This window comes from Candoia aspera, chromosome 15 (genome assembly GCF_035149785.1).
Source record: "Candoia aspera isolate rCanAsp1 chromosome 15, rCanAsp1.hap2, whole genome shotgun sequence".
Classification (NCBI taxonomy): domain Eukaryota; kingdom Metazoa; phylum Chordata; class Lepidosauria; order Squamata; family Boidae; genus Candoia; species Candoia aspera.
Genome location: NC_086167.1, coordinates 14,597,146 through 14,613,718, shown reverse-complemented (window position 1 = coordinate 14,613,718; position 16,573 = coordinate 14,597,146). Strand labels below are relative to the sequence as shown.

General features: G+C 49.0%; 1 protein-coding gene across 2 annotated transcripts; it reads right to left on the bottom strand.

The window, feature by feature from the left end:
* On the bottom strand, window positions 1-15,698 carry RILPL1 (Rab interacting lysosomal protein like 1). Of its 2 annotated transcripts, XM_063315660.1 has the most exons (8): window positions 15,329-15,698; window positions 12,216-12,366; window positions 11,255-11,373; window positions 9,683-9,901; window positions 7,022-7,197; window positions 5,992-6,081; window positions 3,087-3,174; window positions 337-455 (listed from the first exon to the last, which is right to left on the bottom strand). In XM_063315660.1, the coding sequence occupies exons 1-8, from the start codon at window positions 15,668-15,670 to the stop codon at window positions 450-452; spliced, it is 1,191 nt and encodes a 396-aa protein (XP_063171730.1). In that variant the 5' UTR covers window positions 15,671-15,698; the 3' UTR covers window positions 337-449. The 2 variants fall into 2 exon arrangements, with proteins under 2 accessions (XP_063171729.1, XP_063171730.1); XM_063315659.1 differs by lacking the exon at window positions 3,087-3,174 and having other exon boundaries at window positions 1-455.
* Between the last annotated feature and the right edge of the window lie 875 nt (window positions 15,699-16,573).

Below are 16,573 nucleotides of genomic sequence, written 5' to 3'. Positions count from 1 at the left end.
GGGAGGGGAACTAAAGGAAAGATTTGTTATGTGACGTTGACCCACAAGTCGGAAGAAGTCAATACTTCAGGGCCGGTGGGCAATCCACGGCGCTGGGCTGGATGGACCACAATTTGCTACCCAGATCCAGATTGTGACTCCGTTGCCTGCAGGAAGAATCTCACACACAAATCTGTTTCGATGCATCCCCCGCGAGTCAACGCAGCAGCACAAGGCCAGGAGGACTGGTGGACAGGCGCCCTCCGCCGCATGTGAGTTTCCACGTTTCTGCGTTCGGCTCATCGGAGCAAGCAACGGTTCTGGGTTCGGGTCACAGGTGCTGCAGAGCTTCTAAACCTTGTTCGGTGTAGACGTTGCCTTTGTTCCTGTCGGCCCACTCGCCAAAGGATCCGTGGAAGGAGGTGTTCCTCTGGGTCACCTGCATCCGTCTCTTATCGCTGGAGAAGAAGCTAAACCTTGCATGAAACAGGAAGAGAGCATGCAGGTTAAAAGCTGGAAACACCCCAGGACTGTTGATGAAGCGGCGTGGTTACTGCAAGCTCTTAAACCTGGCTTTGTTTTAACAGGGGAGGGAAAAAACAGCCCACGGACCTGAACAAGTGGTACAAAGCCCTTGTACCACTTTCTGCTCTTTTGCTCCTTCCAGATGTGTGAACTCACTGCTGGCCGGGGATGATGGAAGTTGCAGCAGAACACCTCTGGAAGGCAGCAGGTCGAGGATTTATTCTAAAGTATAGCTGGCATTCATGGCCACAAAAATGCATTGCTTGCTTAATGTTTTTTTTTTTCCTTTCCACGTCAACCCAAATAGAAATGAGCCAACAGGAGGATTATTTTTAACCACAATTATAATTATTCCGGTTGGTTTGTGGGGGTGGGAGTAGAGAGGGCTGGGTTTTGTTTTTTTAATAACTTTCTGTATTACAATTCCAAAGGATTAGTGGGCATATTCAGCCTAAGCCAGAAATGGAAGGACTTAATCATGGTTAACTCAGGTTTCAACCCAGACCTCATATCCTGAAAATTTCTGGCAGTAAGCTTTGAATCGAAGACACCACCGAGACCCACTCTTTGAGCAGACAGTTTACTCTTAATCTCCTATGGGTGATACGGGTTTCGAAGACGGGCAGAAACAAGGTAAAGGTTGATCGGTGGGTATTTTTTTCCCCCTGCTGATCAAGTCGTATTCAAAAACCATATACTACATAATGCCGAGGGGAGAAAACGCAGGTGTGCTTCAGCACCAACAGCCACCCACCCCAAGTTTAGCTTTATGGTTGGTGGTCATAATATGCAGCCTGTGCCAGTCAACTCAAAATTAAGACTCGGATGTTTCACAAAGTTCTTGATGGGTCTCCTCTGGGCTGAGTTCTACATCCTTCTAGTTTTCTCAATCATACTAGCTACCAGCCTCTTCCAGGATGTTTTCCAACTTCCAGCTCTAACCTACAAGCTTGATATTCTCTGGCGATCTCCCATCCAAGTTCTTCAGAAGCCCAACCGAGATCAACCATGACTGCCGCCTGCTGATCCTGCGGGGTTCGTTTTGAGCTAAGTGTAGAGAACGGCAGGCTTCAGTAGGATAACCTTGCCTTGGCAGAGCCCATCGATTGCTACCCGGAATGGCCAGAATGAAAATACTCTGATTTCAGACTAGGGAGAGGAAGGCGTGGCAGAGCATTAATGTTTGTTCTCTTAAATATCCTAATAGGTTTAAGTCCTTCTCCAGCCATGATGTAGCGACAGAGGAGGTGATTGTGTTTTTCCAGCGTTCTTACTATGAAAGTTACGTCACCCTATAATTAACTGCAGCATGATCTAAAAGCCCTTTTAACTCCAATAGAGCCAAATTCCTGACTTCAGTCATGCTTGCTTAATACTGTTGTTTGGAAATGTGATACCATCTTGACACAAGCTGACCTGTCGGCTGAAACACGATGCCAGTGCTGTTGATTAGTATTACAGAATGCATTCTGTCTGCTGCTAATCCAGTACAGGTAGTCCTCGCTTAACAACCATTTGTTTAGTGACAGTTCGGACTTAACAATGGTGCTGAAAAAACTGACTTGCGGCTGGTCCTCATACTTACAACTGCCGCAGTGTCCCCATGGTCACGATTTGGGCACCTGGCAACCGGTTCGCATTTATGACCGTCACAGCATCCCGTGGTCACGTGATTGCCATTTTCAACCTTTCCAGCCGGTTTCTGGCAAGCAAAATCAACGGGGAATGGCATGATTTGCTTAATGACCATGTGGTTTGTTTAACGTCGGCAGTGAATCACTTAATGACTGCCGCAAAAAAGGTCATAAAATCAGGTCAGATTTGCTTAATGACCGCTTCACTGAGCAACTGAAATTCTGATCTTAATTGTGGTTGTTAAGTGAGGACTACCTGTAATGCAATTCGAAACAAAACAAAACTACAATCTGTAAATAGGCGGGATTAAAAAGCAGGATTAAACCACGGTAACAATCAATGTGGTGGTATATTAGAGGAGCTTGTCTAAATGAGACACACACACAGAATGGCTTTCAATCATTGGCCGAGGATCCCGTGATGTCACAGAATGTTTAAAAGCACTCCAAACATCACGGAACGCTTATAAACATTCAAACTGCTGGGAGAAAAGACCTTTTTTTCCCCCATTGGCAAGCCATGAAGGAATCAGATAATATCAACGGGGCCGGAAAGGCCTATAGAGTGTAGCTTGAGGGGCCAGGGAAATTCAAGTGGGGCACAGAGGGCCAAGGAGACAGGAGGACGGGGCCGAAGCTTGCACATTATCGGCTCGAGCATCTTTTCACCGAAACAAGCTGTTGCGAGGAGGGCCGATTGAGGAAAAAAAGGCACAACAGAAGACATTTCCCGATCAACGGGGGCTGCGCAGGGCAACCCAGGAGCATTCTTAACACCCCGTTTTCTCGTTTTGGTGAAGGGTTTACGATCCCACAGTCAGCCAACGAGAACACAGCCAAGGGTTAGACTGGGCGATAGCAGCACATCATGCAGAAAACACGGGACGGGTGACTCCGCTTATTACTAGTGCTGGGGGGGGGGAGGGGGGAAAAAACAAGGGTCCCTACAAGAGACATAAGTCTTCTTATTGGCTGCAATGTGGGATCGTCAGGGATCAGTCCGGCAGCGACCATGGGCATGACAGCGGTAAAGATCCTGGTTAGGAAAGGAACAGACACACAAGATCAGAGGGCTGGAAAAAGAGACACAGAATAAACACAGAAAAGAAGAGATGTGGCTGAAGGAACCCTTGTAGGAGAGAGGGAGAATTAAATCGCAAGGGGGCCAGTCTGGCGTGGTGGTGAAGGCACCAGGCTAGAAACCGGGAGGCCATGAGTTCTAGTTCCACCTTGGGCACAAAGCCAGCTGGGGGACCTTGGGCCAGCCACTTTCTCTCAGCCCTGGGAAGGAGGCAATGGCAAACCACTTCTGAAAAACCTTGCCAAGAAAACTTGGCAGGGACTTGTCCAGGCAGCCTCCGAGAATCAGACAGGATTGGACGGATTAAAAAAAAAAAAAGATGATTGCAAGGAGGGGCTGTATTTGGCTTGGGTTTTGCCTTTGCCGTGTGAAACCTGCACCCAACCCAGTTCAATGGCTTAGCTTGCAAACCCAGCCAACTGCGGCTTAGAGAAACCCCGTTCACGCCAACCACAGCTTAGTGCAATGTGTGATCTCTGTCTGTGTTGCCCCAGAAAGGCTTAACCTCAGCGTTAGGACCTTCCCTGGAATCCGGGCTGCGTCGGCCCCGTGGGAGAAGGATGCCGCCTCCATGTTGGAGGAACGGCGGAAAGGGGACAAAGTCTTAAAAAATGATCGCGAAAGCTGGCTGGGCCTCTGCGACCTTGCTTGGCACTTGTCTCAACTCGGGACAGAGCTGAAATCAGCAGGTTCCCTTTGTTTTCGGCTTCTGCACAAAAGGCAGCTCTGAAACCGCTCCCTGGCTCAGCTGCTATTCTTAGAGCTGGAAAAACAAGGCACGCAGCTGTTATTATTATTCTCCGCCAGCGGGCTGGGATCATGCCATGGGGCTGGCTGTGCGTGGCATTCAAGCCAGGAGCCTGCAAAGCTGTTTCTCATCGCCTCTCGCTCCGAAAGCCCACGGCGGATGATCCTGTTAGCATGAAGTCAGTAGACCAAAGAAAACCTGGGCAGACAGCCGTGCTTAAGAGAAAATGCAGATAAATCCTTTCTCCTCCCCGCTCTCCAGCAACTGTGGACAGGATATGAACCTTTCCATCTGCAAACTGTGACTGAAGCATTAATGGGCGGGGGGGGGGGGCATAGCTGCACATCAGTAACGCTGAGTATCATCAGCATCCCCCAAGGTTGCTTCACAGATGAGAGCCTTAATCCCCCACCACAGCTTCTTTTCCAGTATTTTAACGTTCTGGGAAAAGTGTCTTGTCTTCCCCTCCGAAAAACAGAAAGGAAAAATGTGTTTTGCTTCAAAGGGTTCTCAAATGCTTATGCGCATACAGCAGGTCCCCGGTGTAAGACCCAGTTCCGTCCCTAAGTCCGTCCTTAAGTCGAATTTGTGTGTAAGTCAGAACAGTTATTTAGCATGCCTTCATATATAGTATATATTCTATCTTTCATATGTTTTACCTTGCACATAAAACGCTTAAGAAACACTTCCAAAACACCTGAAACATCACAACACAAAGTAGCTTTGTGTATTTAACCCAAAACATTGTACTTAACTTGAATTTTTAATATAATAGTCTTTATGGCAGTCCGTTCTTAACTAGGAGTCATCTGTAGAGCGGGACGTTCTTAAACCGGGGACCTGCTGTATTGTGCATAACTGCTAGTCTTACCAGGAGAGAATAAAAACCACAGCAGGTTTCAAGAAATCAAAGGAAAGACAAAACGAGATTACGACTTGGCTCAGACATCGCACTAAGCCGTGTTTGTTGACTAAGCCCCAGTGAACTGGATTCACAGAGTACCCGACACCATTAAAAGCCGTGGTCGAATCTCAGCGGCTAGGCTCGTCCATGCGCACACAATTCGCAGACTTGGCAAAAATATGCTGCTTTCAGTTTTGGCATTTGCCATTTCAGGGAGCGACATCATGTTGCTTTTTCTTTTTTGGCAAGCGGGCAATCTGATTTTGGAGATTTCATTCCAATCAGAAATTCAACATGGTGGGGAAGGGGAGGTTTGCTGGGGGTGGGGAGAGGAAAATAATTAAAAGGGGGGGTGTCAAGTGGAATAGCATGTGTGACTGCTTTCAACACGCAAACACGTGGACCTGGTTACAAATGTAACTGCAGGAGAACATCTGCGTAAAAAAGTGGTAGAGTCTTCCCAAGACTGGGCCACTTTAAAATGCAGGTGGGGGGTACGAAAAGGAAGCCCTTTGACTACTCATTTCTTTTATGACTGATTGATCGACCAATTTCAATTTATAGAGCCATCCCTCTCGCCAAGGTGATGGTGGGCAGCAGACAGAATTTAAGAATACAACAACAGTATAAAAAGTTGTAACCCCCCCCCACACACACGTGTCGCATCTAATCCAAAGAAAATGAAATGACCGCCGAGTATTTAAAAAAAAACAAAACTCAGAATCATGATAAACCACCCGAGATAAAAAGTTGCTTGCATGCCAAGCAATCCTTTTCACTTTATGGAATAAAAATCCTGAACTCCCAGAACAGATAATATTCCCTATTTGATGGTGATGGTATAATAGACGGGCATTCTAATCGCACTGAGCCTTTTTATTAATTAGAGAGAGGAAAAGACAAATCCCTAACATCCGGGAGAACATTTCTTCCTTGCTGTCTTTGAGAAAGAGGAAGACATTGGCAGCAACAGGGAAATAAATCCCAAGGGGCAGATGGAACTGGGTGCTTCTTTGAAGCATCATCAAGTATTCCAAGCAGCGTAAATGATTTGTCCACCTCGTTTTAAAAAGCAACACAGCCCAGGAAATGGCCAGCCCACACGGGCAGCTCTACTTACAGCCGTTTGATGCCAGATTCTTGCTGAGTCAAAGGTCTGGAATTAACGATGGCCGGGGATTGAGCCGGTCTTTCTTCATCCAATTCGTCACTTTAAAACAGGAAGACAATGTAACCCAACGTTAGGAACCATCCCTTGGCTGGATACTTCTCCGCCTGTGCTTGAACGAGCACCCTCATGTGCCAGGGAGGATATATTTTATTTATTTAATTTTTATATTCTGTGCCTGTCTTTGTGGGCATTTGTCTAAGCAGCTTTGCGTGCCATGCTGAGAAAAGGGGAGCGGGTGACCCAAGCTACCCGTTAGGAGAGCAAAAAATAATTAACGTAACATACAAGCAGATTAAGCCTGTCTTATCTTAAAAATAAGTAAGTCCCAGGGGCTTCCTCTCTTTGCAAAGCAGCAGCACGGGGGACCACTTGAGTGAGCGTCTCTTTTCCGTTGTTTTGTTACGTCGCTTGGTGATCATTTTATATTTTGGATTTATACGTCGCCGTACATACTCACAGATGAGCTGAGGATTTTTGGCTCCAAAATACAGAGCCAAAATTGGGTTCGGCTTATCTGCGGGCCAGATTTTTTTTAAAGCCGGTCACGGCCTTAAAATCGTGCGCTTTTCGAAATGACGATGGGACACTTTGGAGCTTCCTGCCCGTGGCCGCAGTTTAAAATGTAAGGGTCACCTTATCCGGGATTGTATATGCTATATATGTTTAATGCAGTGTTTCTCAACCTTGGCCCTTTTAAGGTGGGTGGACTTCAACTCCCAGAATTCCCCAGCCAGCCCTGCAGGGCTGGCTGGGGAATTCTGGGAGTTAAAGTCCACCCACCTTAAAAGGGCCAAGGTTGAGAAACACTGATCTAGAAGAACACCCCCACCCATCCTGTTTTTATTTCAGCTCTTCCAAAACATAGGAGCGGGGCCCAAAACTCAGTGCAGGATTATATCCGGATCCCCCGATTTTTATCGAGAACAAGCTTGCTTCGCTCTAGGATCAGGCTGGGAATCTGAGGAGCTAGGCAGGGCACCTCTTATAATACAGAAGCTCTTCCTGAAGCAGGAAAACTTTGGACTTCAGGTCGTTTCTCTCGTGCAAAACATCTCGGAGCTCCTGCAAGGTGAATCGGGGCCGATTGGGGTCTTTCAGATCCATGGCGGTCTTCTCCGACTCGGAGATGATCTCCTCTGCATTGGGTTCTTCTGGCTGTAAGGCCAAAGAGGGTTTGGGGTTAATGGTTAGGTTAGTTTCGTTTATCCTTGTCTCGAAACTTAATACAATTCTTAAACAACAAAACAAAACAAAACAAAAGGTTAGTTTCATTTAGAGGTCCTTGGGACAGGATTTCAGAAGAAGGGCAAAGTCTTCTGGGTGTCCAGCTTGACTACTGGTGATCAAATAATGAAGTAATAAATGCACACATTAATAATCAAGGGATCAACTCATGACGAATTAGTGAACAAGTACTGCCAGTCCTTGTTTAGCGACTGCCTTGTCCAGCATCTGTTCGCAGTTACGACGGTGATGAAAAAGTAACTTTGCAACCAATCCTCACCTTGATGACCTTCGCGGGTCTATAGAGCAAAGGAAAGCTGAAGGAAGATTGTAAGCACAGTTGCGGTTTCACTTAGTGACTGCTTTGCTTAACGACCAAGTGGCAGTCCTGACTGTGGTCACTAAATGAGGACTACCTGTAATTAAAGTGGTTAACTACTGGTGATTGAGTTTGATTATTTGGCAATTGTGGCCGTGCAGTTTGCTTGGCCACAAGGCAGAAGGGGTTGGCCACTATCTTCTTCCAGGAATTCTTTCCCCAATCTACAGTCCTGGGACATCTCTGGGTGGTCTCCCATCCAAATGCCAATCTGCTCTGTGTTAAAGTCTCTGGGCTCAGACAAAGTCAGCTAGGGTCTGTCACTTGCTGAGGCTTTGAACAGCTGCCTGGGGTTGACTGGAGTGAATAAGATTATTCACTCCAGCCAATTTAAGAAAGATCCGTTCTGGACTTTGCTGGAGGAAAAATAAAGAAAAAAAAAGCAAAGAAATGGAAAAACAAAACAAAATTATAGCTTTCTGCACTTCCCTTTAAAATGCATCCCCCCTTTGTTTTACAAAACCTGTCCCCTAAGTCAAAAATGCCACGATTAATCCTTTTAGGTGATTAATCCAGTTACTTCTGCATATTTTTAGAGTTCTGTATCTATGCTACAGATATATTTTAGGGGCTTGGGGCAGCCCCATTGCTGTAACACCAACTCCCAAACCCACAGAAGGAACAATTGTCCATTCTTGGCAAAGCACGTGATCTCACTCAATCCCAAGAACAGGCGCATTTTCCAGATAACACGATAAAAGAAGCCATTGTCAGGGCGAGATGGTGTTGCCGCTGAGAAACGCCAAACCGTTACAGGGCTCGGCGTACTTGGCATGCAAACCCATTTCGATGAACGCACATCTTGGTCCCTGGGAAGAGCGAGCAGCCTCAGCTTAGACAAAGCATCTTTTCTATATTCACAGAAGCCGGCAGTTCGCGCACTGTGATACCTACAAACGTCTGGTTTTGCCTCTGGTTGTTCTTAAAGCCATGCTCCTAGTCCTCATGGGGATGCTGGACGCCCCCCACCCCGCTTTTCCTGGTCTGAACCTATGTTAGAGAAAGCAGTCCAAGTTTTTCCAAGGCAATGACAACACCGAACGCAAACCTCGGTCAATGCAGTTGAAAAGCCGTAGGATCGTTCTCCATCTGCGGGTGGGATTTGGATGACAAAATTTGGATTGAGGGGCAAGAGAGAGAAGGAGGGGGAGGATGGATGGGTTCCTTTGAGCCCCAATTCGGTCTCCAGCAATGTTTAACTTCTCTGTCTCAACAACGGACCTATCTAGTGCCCACTTCTGACCTTTTGGGGTAAACAAGGGAGGCCAGGCAGGATGGCAGACACTCGCCGGCCTGGTCGCAGTGCAGAAGTTCAGCCATATCAAATGAACTCACGGAGCTAAAAATTAAAACCATATTGCAAGCGGGCTGGAGGGCAGGCAGTGTGGGGGAGAGAACTAAAACAATCCTGGCCCTGAAGACTTGTTCCAGTTATTCCGCTGAAAGGCGGCCAAGGGCGATCTTAAAATAAATCCAGCCTCCCCTTCTTCCTCCTGCTCCGGCTGATAAAATCAACCCGACAAAGTGAAAGAGCAAAAGGGTTTGCCGTTCTCCTCGGAGCCCTGCTAAAAAGGGGGCTAAAAGTTCCCTTGGGCTGAGTTGGTGACTTTGAACCAAACCTGCTCTGGCTTGTTGGGATGAGAAAATGGAACAGAGAAGGCAGGGAACAACTCCGAGATCCTCAGGTGGGAAGAGGGGATGATAAGGAACAAACATTAATCGTTAAGGACCCTCCAGTTCTAGGGATTGCATGTACCAATCGTCCCTGTCTAGCCTACCCTGGCTGGGCTTAAAAAAAGCTAAGCAAAATCTACTTGGATGGGAGACCACCAGGAGATCCCAGGACTGAGGAGCTGAAGCCACAGCCAAAAAGAAAGCTACAGCAAATCACCTGCTGATAGTTTCTGAGAAACTGGCACAGTGGCGTCCCTGTAGACAGCAGGAGCTGAGCTCAGCCTGAAGGCCGTTTCCCTTTACGAAACAAGAAGAAACAACCCACACCAGTTTTGAAAAACCATACTGAAAACCCCTGCCCACCTGTGTTTCTCCTCCATTTTGACTCAATCCCCCTTGCAGTTTCTCCCTCAGTTTTCCCAGCTCAGCTCTCAGCACCGCCATCTCCTGCTCTTTGGTCTGCAAATAGGCTTCCAGCTCGACTTTCTGCTCAATCAACGCCTTCCCCTGAGCTTCCACGACGGTAACGCGGTGACGCAGGTCGTGGTTTATCTTCATCAACCTGTTTTGCTGCTGCTGCAGCTACAGAGAAGGAAAAAAAAAGTGGAAGGGGGGGACACCACTGACAAGGCACCGTGATTCCAAGTTACGAAGTGTTCCATTCCTTTTTATTCTGAGAGAGGAAGCGGGGAACGGATGGTAGGAGGAGTGATCGGAAAAGGCCGGGGGCAAGGTGGGTTCCCCACCGCAGCGAAAACTTAGGAGAATCTCCAGACATTAACTGGCTAATGCATTTTCCCTTAAGAAGATGCTTCATAAATAAGACAGATTTCCATTTCCCGTCCAACTGGGATTAACCTGATGCATAACGCGTTTTCTATCTTTTCTATCTACTTCTATCATTTTATATCTACATATCCTTCCCCCGGAAGTGAGATTGGCTCCCTCCCTCCTGGACTTTAGGAAACAGCTAAAGACCTGGTTCTGTCATCATGCCCGGGGCGGGAGGGAGAGTAGCCATTCCTGGGGATGGTTAGTTTCTTAGAAGGACCCGGCGCTGCCTGCAAATCATAAAGAACTTCCAGCCATCGAGGTTTTTATTATATTTATTGTATTATGTATTATACTGCTTTACAGTTTTATATTTTTATTTATGTTTTATTGTAAACCACCCAGAGTCCCTTTTGGGAGATGGGCGGTGATAAATTTGATAGATAGATAGATAGATAGATAGATAGATAGATAGATAGATAGATAGATAGTAAAGGTAAAGGTTTCCCTTGACGTAAAGTCCAGTCGAATCCGACTCTAGGGGGTGGTGCTCATCTCCGTTTCTAAGCCTTAGAGCCGGCATTGTCCGTAGACATTTTCTGGGTCATGTGGCCAGCATGACAACACGGAATGCCGTTACCTTCCCCCCGAAGCGGTACCAATTAATCTACTCACATTTGCATGTTTTCGAACTGCTAGGTGAGCAGGAGCTGGGACTAGCAACGGGAGCTCACCCCGCCGCGCGGTTTCGAACCGCCGACCTTCCGATCGGCGGCTCAGCGGTTTAACCCGCGGCGCCACCGCGTCCCTCAGATAGATAGATAGATAGATAAAATTTTAGAAACTAGACCAGTGTTTCTCAACCTCGGCAACTTTAAGATGTGTGGACTTCAACTTCCAGAATTCTGAGAGTTGAAGTCCACGCATCTTAAAGTTGCCGAGGCTGAGAAACACTGAACTAGACAATGCAAAAAAAAAAAAAAGTGCGGGGTCTTCAGGATTATTATATTTGGTATATCCAAGTATTCTCCATCTCAACAGGAAGGTTTTATTTTCTGCATCCATGTCTAGGAATGACCTCTGCTTTAAAAGAAAAAAAAAAAAAAGCATTTGGCAGTTCCTTGAACAAATCTTCTGAAAAATGAGAAGGGGAAAAATACTTACTGCTTCTACATCTTCGTTTTTAAGCCCCAGTTCCCTGTCCTTCGCTCGGATTTCATCCCGTTGCTTATCTACCACTTCCTTCAGCTTTTTCATCACTTGCCTCTCTCTTTCTGACATTCCTGATGTTTTTGGAAAAAAAAAAAAAGACAGAGATAACCGTAGCAAGTGAATACTCTTCATTGTTGACCCCTCCTTTAAGAACTGTGTGACAGGCAGAAGTCCACCAGGTTAGTGCTTCCCTAAAGGGGCGGTGTGAGAAGACTGCCTCTGACAAATTTCTGCCTGCCACAGTTGCAAGCATTACATTCCTTCAGCGCAGTGAAGATGGAGATTTGGGGAGAGAATGCGGGGACGCTTCCCAAGCCTTCAATTTCAATTTTAAAACGGCTGGGTGCCACCCTCAACTATAAGGAACTCTAGAGAAGATCCCCACCTTTCTCCTCTCTCACCCCATATTGGTTTGGGGGCAAATGGATACCTAGAACACCCTTCCAAATTTTCAAACAATTTCCTTGCATTATTGCCTGGACCAAGACAGGAATAGCTTTAAAAAGGCAAAAAAGAATGGCATCCTCACCATCCTGCGATGTTGCTGTGCAAACTAAACATTTAGGTAAAGGTAAAGGTTCCCGTTTAGTCATGTCTGACACTAGAGGGCGGTGTTCATCTCCGTTTTATGGCTGAAGAGCCAGCGTTGTCCAAAGACACTTCCGCGGTCATGTGGCCATCAAGGTTGTCTTCCTTACTCCCTACAATAAGCTATTGCTTCTTTTAATCCTGGTTTATTACATAAGCCCAATTGGTAGGACTCATACAATACGCTCAGCTGAAACGAAGTCAACCCTCTTGTGTCTCGTCCGCAACCGAGAGGAAACTGAACTCTGCAGAGCCCAGTCCAAGCCATTTTTGGTCCAAAGCCCTCAAGACTTGTTCAGGAATCCCCACCCTCCCCAGCACTTGCCTTCGTGTTTCTGGAATTCTTCCTCCGAGAAATTCACATCTTTGTTGGCGAGGTTCGTCATCAGCTGCTTGTTCTCCTCTTGCAACTGGGCAATCTGGGTGAGAAGATCTTGGGCCTCCCCTCGCCAAACGTCCTCCACCAGCTCAAGCTCCTGCAAGACCAGCGGTCCCAACCTATCAGCCTTGGCTTCCCAGCAACTGAAGACCACCCATTCCAAGGGTGTTCCCATGGCTGGTCTTGGCCCCAGCCAAAAGGCTGGAGAAGACCACTGAGTCCACTTTGAGTCCTGGGCCAGGAAGCCCCAGCAAGATACAATGATGTCATTGTGCAAATGACCTGAATTACACACATCCTTTCCAAAGTGATGTTCCCTCGATGTGACATCTTAACAGTTTGTATAGGAGGCCTATGATGTCATTGTTTTTCTCTACAAAATTTTTAAAGAATTGTTTTTAAATTAGGAGAAAAGATATAGGTTTTGATCTCTAGGCCTGTCTCCCTGTGGTTAACAAGCAAGGATCTGAATGTCCTGCTTGCACAGGGCAAGCTTGAACCCCGTAAGGGTTGCATTCACACAACGCCTGGGTTAAAATTGGTTTGGCTCTTTTGTGATTTAGTGTATCCTGAGAACACAGCCACAGTACGCTTATCGAGTTCCCAAATTTCTCTTTCTAAAGCAAACAGGCTACCAATGGAATATATAAACATCCGTGGGCTGAAATCATAGGGAACTGCCTTAAGAAAGTGGTTTCTCACATTCCCTGGGGCTTTTAAAGAGAGGGGGATCTTTCCCAGCTGGCATTCTACTACAGAGCTCTCCTAATTTTAGCACGGAACTAACGTAAGCCAGAACAGCTACATCAGGCAGTAAAGAAGGGGGGGGGGACTTTAGAACTTCAGCTAATCAGCAGCTCACTTGGTGAGCCTGTCAAAATTCTACCAAAGGGGACAATCGCGCATCTTGGCCCAATGTGCAGGAGAGCACGGCTAAAATACGCATTATTGCGACTTCTCCTTTGAGAGGGGGAAACCCTTCGAGTCCCCTTCCCACAACTATTTTCCCCTTCCCTTCCCAACTTCCTGAGTCAACGTCCTTGTCGTACGTGCAGAACTGCTAAATGAGAAGGAATCTGCTTTTCCACGTCACTGGCAAGGAAAACACCCACGTGAAAGGGGGCGGAGTGCCTTTCTCTCTCCCCCACAGGACACCTCCTCCTCTTCCTCCTCCTTCCCATAGCCTGGAAGTGACATGCAGGAAGTGAGTTGGGAAACCTGGCATGTTTCGAATCCAGGCTGAATTCATCACTCACTCTGTTGCACTCATTACTGCATTGGCTCACTTCCCACAATGCATATCCTCGTGGCTCACCTGACTAACCCTTTCTCAGCCCCACGCCACAACCACTCCAGACAATTGGCACAAGCTGGGTTTGCATGACACACTCAGTGCAGAAAAGGGGGTCTCCAATCCAGCCAGGGGTTGCAAAGGCGGGGCCCACCAAATTCAGAAGCCGAGACTGGGTATCACCCGAAAGCTGAACATCCCCGCTTTTAGGAGCCAGGGAGCCTGGAGAACTACAGCCGGTTGCATCTTTGCAAGCAGGAAGAACAACCCAAATTTATCCCAGGCAGAGGACAAGAGAAGTGAGTCAAAAGCCTGTGATCTTTCCTGGAGCTGTTGATTTTCCAACACAATTAGAAGTTGATGTCAGATCTCAGTGCAACTCTTCTGGGAGAATGGAGTACATACTGAGAACGGCTACAAAAATAACCAGCCCACTCTTCTCCAGCCTGTCCCTTTTCTTGTCCTTGCAACCACTTTTCGCTTCTCTGTGTTTGTTTTTGTTCCTCTCAAGTTTCAGAAGAACTTGAGTACCGTCTAGAAACCTTCCAAGCTTGCCAGACCAGCTCTGGCACATTTAAAACATAATTCTCAAGAGTCGGGGTGGCTCTGCCACAGGGTTAAGACGGCTGGACTGCTGGAGAGATCCGTTTAAATCTCTGTTTAGCCCTGAAGTTCAACAGGTGGTTTGGACAGCTACCATCTGAGCTTCATCGGGATTCCCCACACCCGTGGTTTTTTTTTTAAGCATCAGCAACTTCTCCCCTTTCCCAGAGACGGTTTTTGTGCCTCCTCTGTGGCCATTTTCACGCCAGGAATTAGAGCATGGTCATCTCCCAGCATCACTGTCACACTAAAACCCTCTTATCAGAAGGAATCTAGTGGCACCTTTCCTGATCAATGCGTTTTATTAATTTTTATTTTACGCTTTAGTTTGCAGCTCGTGAAAGCTTATACCCTTTATTAAAATGTGTGGTGCTAAGCTCCTCCTGATTTTTTGCCACCACAGACTAACCCGGCCCTCCTCCTTTGATGTCCAACATTATCTGGCAAATCTTGTTCCTTGATTTCTCAGCACAGCAATGGCTGGACCACACACCACACCAAGATCCTGGAGGTGGTCGCTGAACACAAAAGTGAGAATCCCCACCCTACCACAGTCCCTGGGAGGTAGCTGCAGGGAGCCTCTGTTCCGACAATGCTGGGTTCAGAGGTGGCTCAGCCAACAAACCACAGCTAAGTCTGACATGGGAACCCACTGGAGACGTACTCAGGATGGGAAGGAGCTAACCCTTACCCAAACAGTGCCATTCTGTGGACGCAGCTGTTCTTTGTCATCCCTTCCCTAAGAGGTCAGCGCCCCAGCCTGCCTGCCTGCCTTCCCTCCCTCCCTCCTTCCTTTCCTTTCCCTCCCTCTCTCCCTCTTTTCTTTCCACCCCTTTTCCCCCTTCCTTCTTTCCTCTCATTTTTCTTCTTCCTTTTCTCCCCTCTTCCTCTCCTTTCTTTTTCCTCCCTCTCTCCTTTTCTCCTTCCTTCCATCCCTCTCCCTCTCCCTCTTCCACCCCTTTTCCCCCTTCCTTATTTTTTCTTCTGCCTTCTCTTCTCTCCCCTTCCTCTCCTTTTTTCCCCTCCCTGCCTCCTTTTCCCCTTCCTTCCCCTCTTTTCCTTCCACCCCTCTCCCTTTTCCTCTTCCATCCCTTCCCCTTCTCTCCTCTCCTTCCCTTTTCCTCCCTCCCTCCCCCCCCCAAGCTTCCCCCGGGCCGGGCCCGACCTTCTGGTGCTTCCGCTCCTTCTCCAGCCGGTCGGCGCGCTCCAGGCGCAGGCGGTCCAGCTCCAGGCGCAGCTCCTCCACCTCGGGGCCGCCGTGGCTGCGGCCGACCAGCACCTCCAGGATCTCCAGCACGCGCACCACCTGGGGCAGCAGGCGGCCGACCGCCTCGCAGCCGTGCTGCTCGATCAGCCGCTCGAACTCCTGGCCCACCAGCGAGGCCATGTCGTACACGTCCATCACGGTCAGCTCGGCCACGCTCTTCTCCAGCGCCGAGGCCGCGCCCGGCCCGCCGCCCTCCATCGCCGCGGGTCTCGCCGAGCCGCCCGGCCGGGAGTCCTTCATAGGCGGGCCCCGCGGCCGCCCCCTTCCCGCGGCTGGACGCGCCTCTCCGGGGACCGCGCGGCGCCCGGCCGGCCGGCCGGCTCCCTGCCGCGGGGCGGGAAGACCGCGGGGGGAGCGCAGGAGCCCGCGGTGCGGTCGGGCCCGGAGGCGGGCGGCGCGACCCCGACTTCGGCTTCTCCCCGCGGCGGCCGCCCCGCAGCCCTCCTCCCGTCTGCGCCGGGCTGCGGGAGCGGCGGGGCTGGGCGTCCCGGCGGGGAGGCGGAGCGGAGCGGAGGCGCAGCCCTGGCAGGGCGCAGGAGCCTCGGGCGGGGAGGGGGCCGGGCGCGCGGCGGGAGGATGCTGGGGACGGGGCGCGGGGACGGGCGAGGCGCGCCCGCCGCTGCTCTCCTGCGGCAGCCCGGCGAGGTGGGACCCCACAGCCGGGTCGTCGGAAGGGGCCCCTCGGGTCCCTTTGGGCAGGAGGCGGGAGGACCCCGCTTGAAATCCCCCTCCCCGCCTTGGGAAAGGGAGGAGGCGCGGAGGAGGGCCCCCCCCAAACTAGGCGACCCTCACTATTCACTAGGAATAAACGAACCAGCCATTATGCCAAACGTTACAGCGGCTTTGCTAAGCCTCCTTTTCCTGGGTGATTTACGCCCGACGGGCACACCCTCCTATTTTCTGTTTTCCTGGGTGTTTTTAAAGTTTGTAGGAGTCTTTTTGTCCTGAGGCATTCTTAATGTTCTAGGTAATGCTGCAAGGCCCCTGAAATGCAAAGTTTGTCCTTGGCACCAAGACCAATCCCCTTCTTGGGGCAAGAATCTAAATTAAAGAATCTAACTCTTTGGCCACACAATGAGAAGACAGGACACCCTGGAGAAGATGCTGATGCTGGGGAGAGTGGAAGGCAAAAGGAAGAGGGGC